Raw genomic sequence first — 9,694 nt, 5'->3', positions numbered from 1 at the left:
AATAGAACTGTACTGGGTAAAGCCGCAGCTCTCACTGGGGCCCAGTGCCGGGACTGTTGCCTGCACAAATGACACTGATTGTGCTTTTGTCTGAGAAAATCATGAAATGTTCCTGCTTGGTCTTATTTTTTTTTCATGGTCCTAGAATGGTCTGGTCAGAGGTGGGTATTTTTAAGAGCTTCATGTCTGATGAGGAAATCTCAGCACATTTCTTAAGATCCAGACCAATTTCTGGTGTCATGGGCTGTTCTATGTCATTTCTTAAAGGCTTCATCCACCTTTATGCTGTAAGTCAGACCTCCGCATTTTGCTGCCTTTGTCTCACATTATTCCCTCTACAAAAAAAAATAAAGTCCACTACTAGACTGGATAACGAAGAACATAAAGGATATATTCTGCCCAGAAAGAACAGTTCAGGACAAGCTTCTGTCCCTGTTAAGTAGCTGGCTGTTTGAGAGATGAATCCTCTCTCCATCTCCCCTGTCAAGGGTTTTTCTATTGTCCCTAGGCGAGCCCTAGGCAGCAAGACAAAAACAAGACAACCACCTTTGCTCATAACCATCTCAGCCCCTTGGGAGGTTCCTGATCCAGAATTCAAAGCCAGCCAGGAAGTCATACTTTGAAGATCAGTCTCCGTTAGGTGGTGGACCCTGTGTCAAATCCAAACCACATCCAAACGAAATCTTGTTACTAATATAAAGCTTTAACCTAAATAACAAATTCGTATGTTGAACCCCAGGTTATAAACATATTTTGGGTTGTATCTTAAAGAATTACCTTAACTATCAAAATTGCCCCAAACCCAGTTTGAAGACTGCTCGCCTGTATTAGGAACCTCAATGTGTGAAATACACCCCGAGCAGTGCCCGCAGACTGAGAGTGAGAAAGCCGCGGAGCTCCCCAACCTCCACTGCCAGCAGGGCCGGCGCAGATTTCAAAGAGGAAGCCGAGCGGGCGGGCCCGGAAACGAAGGCGGGCTGGTGGCTCTGGCTAGCGGGCTCCTTGGCGCCACTTCCGGCAGCGCGCGACATGGCTGGAGGCCGGGACCGCGGGGACTTGGGTGCCAGGCAGCTAGTGTTCCTACTTCCAGGTAAACACGGGCGGCGCGTGGACCGGCGGTAGCGGCGCGAGGTTTTGGCCCATGCCAGCATCCGTCCGCGAGGTCCTGGCAAGCGCGGGCTGGGATTCAGTGGCCCGCACTTTGCTACGCGTCCTGGTCACGTGTCACAGCACGCGGGAAACTCCAAACCCGGAAGCGAAAGGAGAGTGCGCTGATTCCCTGGGGCGGGTCTAGCCTCTCGGCTTGTCGAGAGCGGCGGGGGTTCTGGTACTCTGCTGCTCCTGGGAGTTACTGGGTATCTGCAGCTCAGCATCCAGAACCTTACTGGTCCAAACCAGAGCTTCAGTAGTTCCGTGCTGAGCAGCTCGGCTTCTCTGGAAAGGCTTAGGTGGCCAGGCTTAAGGGATCCCGGATGGGGTGTAGCCGAGCGTGGTTTGAAGCAATTTCAGAACATAGTGACAGTCAAAATCCCAGGACCAAACCATTCAGTATCCCTGTAGATGGTGACCAGCTATCAGGGCATGTAGGGACATGGGGCAGCCGGTGCCATATAAGGAGGGCAAATGAAATAAATTTCGGTTAAGGAATGCAAGCTAGAAACATTCTGTTATTTTTACAGATAAGACATTTGCTGTTACAATAAGGGTGAAGAGGAACACTCCCCAGTTACTTTAATTTTGAGTTTTAGCTCAGCAAATAGAGAATTTTTTACAGCAGATATACTTCACCAGGGTACAGATATCCAGTGGTGAAGATTTTTATAATCTTGATATAACAACTTGACACTTCTTTTGCATACATAGCTTCTCTCATTTGTAAAGAGTTAAACACAGTCAAGTGTATGGATTTTGAGTGCGCAACTCACGCAGCTGAACCCGGTATGCTGCTGTTCAAGTAGAGTAGCTTTCTGGCAAACAGCTCGTACATACCTCTTCTAAAGAACCCCAGGCTTTCTGTCATCAAATTAGTTTTGCCTGTTTGGAGCCCTGTGCCTTTGTATCTATCTGTCAACCAGATCTATGCATGTTGTCTGTACCATAGGTTTTGTTGGATGGTTTTCGTAATTGCTTCTGGTTGGTTGTCTGCATATCAATACTACTTCTCTCCTGAGGAGGGATGACATTAGGTGTTTCTGGTTTGCAGCTATTAGGAGTCACACACCTCTGGCAGCATTCTTTTGAGGCTGTTGGTGGACGTTGACATTCGTTTCTTCAGAGTGTCTGAAGCCTGGGGTGGAAGCTGCTTTTGGGTGCTTGTTGGTTTAGCTTTAATACTGCAAAGTGTTTTTCTGGAGTGGTTGATACTGATTCGTACTGACTCCAGCTGCCCATGAAGAGTTCCTGTTAAGCCATACCCTCGCTGAAGGTGTTTGGTAAAGCAGCTCGTGAGAATTCCTGGTTTTGGTGATCCATCAGAAGGCTAGCTGGGGGAGGAGAGAGCCTCCTTTCACCCTTCTGTTACATCAGTATAATTTGATTTTCATAATGGGAGCCTTAATCATTCTTTTGTAATCAGACATGTTGATACTATATAGATACACACAGTAGTAGTTTGTCATAATTTGAGGTTTTATGTTTTCTTGGCTGTTTGACATTTCATCCTTAAAGTGTGTCATAATCCTATCAAGCACAAAACTGAAGACTCAATATTGAATGCATCCCTCAAAATGACAGGTGTACTAAATCTACTGGGGTGGGGAGTGAGAAGCACTGCCACCTGGTTTCTGTTCAAAGCTGAGGTGTCCTCTCTCTCTCTCTTTCTCTCTCTTTTCCCCAATTAGGCGACGTGTTCTCTCACCCATTCACTCATTAGGCTGATATGGTTAAGGGTTCTGAAACTGTAAAAACTTGGGCTTCCTGTCTTCTGTTCTTCCAGATGGCCTTTAGTGCCACCTGCAGGCTCTAAGAGTGCAAACACGTTTGATAGCCGCTATGGTGTCTGCCCTCAAATGTAAGGGCACCAGCCTCCTGGGAAGGAGACTTCATCTGTGAAGGTCCGGAACCAGTAGGTCCTGGGCTAAGACCCAAGAATGTGCTCATCTAGTTAAGTCCTAAGCACTGTTGCTGCTGGGCTGGCTAGTCTAATACCGCCTGGAACCACCGCAGTGAGGACCAGCCTGGGGAGCTGGGGCTGTGGGTACCCAAGCCTTAGGTTTTGCTGTTTGAGGGTTCACTGCTATGAGAGTGAGCAAAGGGTTGTTGTATACATCCAGGGCACATACATTAAAGTTGGTCGCAGGTCAGGTAACTTCTCAGTTTTGTTTTACTAAACAAATGAAAGCTAGAACGTGGGGATTGGACCGTGCTGGATTCCTTTTCACAGACAAGGTGGGTGCTGTAGCAAGGTGAATACGTCTTTGCCTCTAGAATGAGCGTAATGCTTCTCTAAGGTAGCTTGGGAATGCTACACTGCTCTTTAGTTACTCTAAGACCAGTTACTTTTGGAACATGTTATAAGGTTCCATTTCTCTTTGCTGCCAAAAGAAGGTAAATGGTAGGTCATATTTTTAATACTTGTTTTCTTTTGTACACTTGTCAGTTCTACTGAGCTGGGTCAGATGTGAGAGTTAGTCAGGAACATATCAGGTGACTGCAGAGTATGCAGGAGACTGCCTTTGGCTGTTATGGGGGGACTGTTAGCAGGATTCTCCTCCCAGGAAATTCTACAGATTGAAAACCCTAGAGTTCTATGAGGGGGGAAAAAAAAAAGGAAGAATGAAAATCATGTAGGACTCTTGTGTATAGGTCCACGTTGCTTGAGTAAAAATGTCCTTAATCAGCGCCACCCACCTTCAACCATCCTCCCACCCATCCTCCCACCCCTGAGTGAAGAAGTCCCCAGATCAAACTGGGCTTTAGAGCCAATCCTCAGTTCTGTTGAGTTCCCTTTGGGTACTTCAAAGCTCCAGAGGAAGCTTCCTTGTTTGTCATTTCCACAGGGAGCACAGGTGTAATGGCCAGTTCTTTTGGAGGCTAACGGACAGTAGCCTTTAGGGAGTCCCAGGCCCGCCATCCTGGTCATTCATGTACAGTGACTTTTTAGCTGGGGCGTCATGATGACCACAAATGTCATCTAAATATAAAACAAAGCAAGAATTAAAACTATTCTAGGAATTCCCATTTTAGAATTATGTTCTCAATAAAAAGATTTTTTTTAAAAAAAAAAGTCAGATATAGAAGGGAAAGCGAATTTTCCTGTTTAGTGATGGGGGAACTTTATGTTAGCATTATTTCTGACTAATGGCTTTGTAAAACCAAAGAAACATATCTTTGTTGGGGGTTGGAGGCAAGAAAGAAAAGTATGAAATCAGGGTAAAGAGGGGCTCCTCTAGACTGTCAGAGACCCTAGGAAACAAATGACTTGCCTCTTACCTAACGGTTGGCACATGAACTCAGGGTAGAAGTAGAAGTGGGCCTTTCTCCCTTTGTGTGCATGCATGTTTGTGTTTAGAAACAAGCCTGTGGGTTGAAAGCTGCCCTTCCCTTGGCAGGTAGTAGAGAACCTGGCCAATCCATGTGTGGCCTCAAAATAAGTTAGCTCAGTTTCTTGGAAGATTGCTCATTATTTCCTGCAGGCAGTTTCTGGGTTGTCCAGCATGGAGCACATTTAACATTTTCCACACGAATCTGGCTTTGTCTTTATATAGCATTTCTCGGTGAGGCCCCGCTGACCTTTCTCAGATGGCTGCTGGATCGGCTTCTGACTGTGGAGCACGTTCAGAAGTGATGGACGGAATCAGTCAGTTGGCAGTTGGTAATCTGTTGGTGGAATCTTGTCCTCTTTGTAATCATTCCAAGAGACGTGGAACAAGTAACATCTTATGGCTCCCACAGACTTATCCCCCAGGGCAGAATAAAAAAAAAATCATAAAGGAAAGTAAGCCATGGTCTTAAAATTTGAATAGCATCCTAGGGACAGCAAAGGTTTGCCATACCATAGAGCTTTACCAAGGATGTTAGGTAACTGCTCAGTCAGTGTTGCCTGAAGCCTGGCTGTAATGAAAGACACCTGGGAAGTGTGTGTGGTTTGTGTGCTTTATCAATTCTGTGTCCTTGGACAAATTGTTGCCTTCATGCAGAGTCTGTCTTCCTCATTTCTACAGTGGGAGAGCAGAGCCAGTCTGGTGGGCTGGTTAGTGGTGAGCTAGAATTAACTCCCACGCTCTGTCCACCTTTAGCAGGGCCAGGGACTGAGTAGGTCTTTCACTCAAAGAACACCCAGTTCCGTTTCTTCCTGCACTGTTTTCCATAACACTATCTTTGCTCTTGTGTCAGATTCTACTCTGGCTTCAAGGTTCAACTTTATTTCCTACAAGGCCAAGTTATGTGCTCCAGCCCAACTTTTCTTTCTCTGAATGTTGGTGGCTTTTTATCTGCCTGTAATCCTGTCTCCACTTTCCTCTGCTTGGGAAATTCTTGAAACCCACCTTCAAGGTAACCTCTACACAGAAGCCTTCTCATTGGGCCTTTCTTATTAGCCTGTGATTACCAGTTTTGTATAAATAACTAGGTGTTGAACTATCCAGGAGCTACAGGGAATCCAGGCATGTTCTCCCTCAGTAGCCATTAGCTTGTCAGCAGTGACCTTGGCCTCAGCTTCTGAGGATGTTTCTGAAAGTCAGAAGCAGGCTGCTTTTAGTTGTATAGAACTTTCTTTGTGACTTCATTGGTTGCCTTATGCTGAAGTCGAAGGGGATGGGCATGTGAAGCAGTCAGAGCTGCCTGGTGCCCAGTCCCTCCCATGAAGTAGCTGGCTGGTGCCTGAGGTCTCTCCTACTAGAGCAAACTCTCATGAGGGCCTAGGTTTGCTAAGACTCTGTGGGGTTTCCCACTTAATTGTTTTTATTTTATTTTATTTTATTTTATTTTATTTTACTGTGGGGGAATCAGTAGACAAGGTCTCACACAGTAGCCCAGGCTGGCCTGGAACTCATGGCTGTTCTTGTGCTGCCCCGTCTCTGGTGCTCCACCATGCCAGTCTACTTTATTGATTTTAAACTTGACTTTGTTGTTTTAGCTCCTTAATCTCAGTTTTTATCCTTAACTTTCAGTTACAAATTTTCTGTTTTAAAAAATAACTTAAAAAAAAAAGCGAATTGTTCATGATTCTGTCACCCAGAAACTCTTTGGAGATCTCTTTCCAGTGCTTTTTTGTTGTATAGATCACAAGATGAATGATGTTGTTTTCTTCTTTTCCTGTTTGTCTTCGCTTCATTCTGTACACGTCCTCCATATGCACCGTAACACTAACACTCAGAGCCACTGGGCTGAGGGAGAACAGAGAAAGCCCTGCTGTTTCACCCAAGAGCTGGAAGCTGTCTCAGCATTGTCAGTGTGGTGGTACAATGAGATGAACAAAGCTTAGACTTTTACAAGTTATACTTTGGTGATGAGGGGTCATGATTTGTGTTATAACAAACAAACAAGGGGTGTTTCATCCAGAAGACAGTATGTATTTGGGGTGGATTATCTCTAAAATGAATAGATTGAAAAACAGATCTCTTCAAGAAAGGTGAAAATTCACAGAACTGTGATGAGTGTGATGAGCAGATATCTCTGACATGGTATGTGAGAGCCGTCAAAACATGTTGAATGTTTGAGGTCAGCCCCCTACATACTTCCTTCTGTGCTCTTGGCATGAACAGGATTCTAGTCTGAATGGTCCAAGCCTGCCTTGTATGCCTGTTTTCCACTGCAACGTTTGACATGAACTTCTCTAGGGCCTCCTGGCAGCTTCATATTTTCTTAGGTGGGGCCGGCCATGTGTTGTGATGGGGCAGCTGAACGGAGCACGTGAGGATGGGCAGCACTCGGGTCTTAGCAACAGGTAGCCTGGGTTTTCTGCCTCTCTGAACATTGATAACTTCTTAAATCAATTCCACTCCTTCCTCTTCCTGAACCGGAACATCAAGGAACTACCATCTTGTCATTTTTTAAGGCAGTCTTCTGATTAACACCCAAGGGTCCCTGTGACCCAACCTCCCACCACCCATAGCAGCAGCTAGGAGGCAGACACTGTGGTTCAGGATGGGAGAAGTGGACTTAAGTGTGTGGGGCTCTCCTAGGAGGAAAGGTTTTGTAGAGATAGCTCCAGAAGCAGCCTCTATCACCATTGGCACCAGAAGCCTTGACACCCGACTCCCTATGTGGCCTGTCCTGCTTTGAAGTGTCTCTTAAGGTAGTCTTTTAGGTTCCCAAGGGGACCAGAGCTTTATTTGTGTGGAGAACAGGATTGTGGCGGTTAGGCAGAGTTGTCCCTCAGGATAAGTAGGAAAGCGTTGATTCCAGAAGCTCTATAGTCACCAAACTCAAATCTATGAGTTTGCATAACCTACATAATATACCTATATACTTTAAATCATCTCTTGATTTCTCAAGGATTACATCATTTTAGAAAACCTTTTGATCTCCTAGCCAACCCTTATAACTTCACAACACACTTATACATATGCATACTGTATTTGATCTTCACAATGACCTTAGGCAGCAGTTTAAATAAGGCTTTATTATCACTGCTTTACATAATGGGAAACCAAGACTCAAAAGTCAAATCAGCTAGTCAACAAATAGTAGAATTTCAGTGCCACAGACTGTCACCTCCTTCAAGCTCTTCTCCGGGGCCTTTTCTTTGCCGCAAGGCCATTCTCCGGCCTGCATGGTAGCATTGCAGCTTTACATGAGAGGTCGGGGATGCGGGGAAGGATTCCCTTTGCTCTGTTGAATGAACAGAGAACACATCTCTTCTGGAGCCAGCCCTATTTGGTATCAGGTACTGTAGTCAGATCTGCCCCATCTTGTCCTCCAAAATTGTCCTGTATCCCAGATATCTCAAGCTCCTAGTGTATATATTGCTGGTCTTGATGGCTCTGAGCCAACTGTGGACCTGATTTTTTTTTTTTTTTTTTTTACCAGCTTCCTCTTCCCTGACCAGCCAATCCTAGAAACATTGCTGTTGATAGGGACAGCCCTGGAAAAATCATAGCCTTTGTTTGCTATGGTCTTGGTGGAGATTAGTTTTCTTTTTGCCTCCAAAGCTTCACAGGAAATTTATATTTAGAGAAACCCATCAGTGGGAAGCATTTTCCTGGTGTGTACCTTTTTTATTCATTAGCCTGTGAAGAAACAGCTTCAAAGCCAGGAACATGAGCTAGATCTTGCTGGTGGTAGTCCTGAAATCTTGAGAAGAAAAGCATGTAGTTATTTTTGAAGTTAGTATCTTGAAAGCTGCAAGGACCTCGAACACGACACTGGTTTGTCTCGCATGCCCTGTGTTGTGGAGTGTTGACATCTGCATCGATGCCCACCATGTACTCTTCAAGTGTCTCAGATAACTTAGAGTTTCTGTAGATGAAAATATAATTTCTAATAGAAAGTTTGGTTTCCTTACCATCAATGAAACTTGACTCCATATGTTTTTAAGTGTTTCTTACATCACATAACAGACTGCTAGTTATTACCATCTTTCTAGTTATTGTTTGATCTTGACTCATTTCTTTCTGGCTTTCCTGGATCCTTCTTCCTCTCCTCTGCTGCTTCCTGGTATTAATCTACTGTCTGGCTTGGCATCACAAGTCAAGAGGGAGACAGACAACTTGACACTTACAGAAGAAACAACCTACAGTTTGTGGGTTTAAAAAAATTTTTTTTTTGATTATGGAGAGGACTTAAGTCACAACTTAAAACATTGCCCTGTGGTACCAGTTTCCTTCACTGTTTTATGGCCCACCTCTGGCTAGTGCTGTAACTCTCTCCCTGAAGTAGAACTGTGTAGAATGTCTGCTCTTCCTAATTGTGGTAGCAGTTTCATGAGGGGAGAGTTCCTAGAAAAGTGACGTTTCACTTTAAGTATGAAAACTTACTTAAGTGTGTGTGTGTGTGTGTGTGTGTGTGTGTGTGTGTGTGTGTGTATTCCCCCTGTGTATTTCTGACTTTATCGTAAGTTGATGGAAACAGAATAACTCTAAACTGAATTAATTATTTTGTGCTCTGGGTTCTTTCATGTGTGTGTTGACCTGGCAAATGCCTCTAAATGAGTTCTCATACCCATTTTATTGTTAAGCAACTGAGACACATGCAGGTTCACTATCTTGTCCAAGGTTACACTACTTGGTAAGACTACTTGGTCTGAGACTGACCATGGATCTTTATGAGTCCAGGTCCCATGTTTTCTGCTGACATCATTGGAGAAATAGTTGGGACACTGCAGAGTCTCTTTGTTCACCATTTCCCACTGCACTAAAAGTGGGTCCTTTAGTGTAAATGTGGGCTTTTTTTTTTCTTAACCAAATTTTATGTTTTTCATTTATTCTGGATACAAGTAAAAGAGAAATTTAAGAGGAAAACATGGAATTTTCAAGTCTGGCAAGCAAAGAACCAGCTGTGGCAAGACTCAGAATTTTCCAGATTTAAACAAAAACTCTTAAAGTGTGGTAGAGCCTTTAATCTACAAGCAGGAGCAATTTTCTCTGTGGAATACAAGGTGAGACTCAGGGACGTATGGGACATTGCAGCAGTACAGTTCTTTTTCATGACTGGCCTTTGAGGTGCAGTGTCTTCATTGGGGTTTCTATTGCTCTGAAGAGACACCATGACCAAGGCAACTCTTAAAGGACAACATTTAATTGGGGCTGGCTTA

At 44.4% G+C, this 9,694-nt stretch overlaps 1 protein-coding gene across 8 annotated transcripts in view; it reads left to right on the top strand.

Annotated features, from left to right (window-relative positions):
• The first annotated feature begins 967 nt into the window (after positions 1-967).
• Positions 968-9,694, top strand: part of Rnaseh2b (ribonuclease H2 subunit B) — a 50,318-nt gene continuing 41,591 nt past the window's right edge. For 2 of the 8 annotated variants that reach the window (XM_076930892.1, XM_076930890.1), the window contains exons 1-2: positions 980-1,090; positions 4,707-4,813. In XM_076930892.1, the coding sequence (XP_076787007.1) occupies positions 4,741-4,813 (73 nt within the window). In that variant the 5' untranslated portion in view covers positions 980-1,090; positions 4,707-4,740. Of the gene's footprint in view, positions 1,091-4,706; positions 4,814-9,694 lie in introns of all 8 variants that reach the window. The other 6 variants (XM_034498279.2, XM_076930889.1, XM_076930891.1 and 3 more) reach the window with 5 other exon arrangements.

This window comes from Arvicanthis niloticus, chromosome 3 (genome assembly GCF_011762505.2).
Source record: "Arvicanthis niloticus isolate mArvNil1 chromosome 3, mArvNil1.pat.X, whole genome shotgun sequence".
In the NCBI taxonomy this organism is placed as follows: Eukaryota; Metazoa; Chordata; class Mammalia; order Rodentia; family Muridae; genus Arvicanthis; species Arvicanthis niloticus.
Note: the sequence above shows the minus strand (reverse complement) of the source record. Positions and strands in the feature narration are given on the sequence as shown.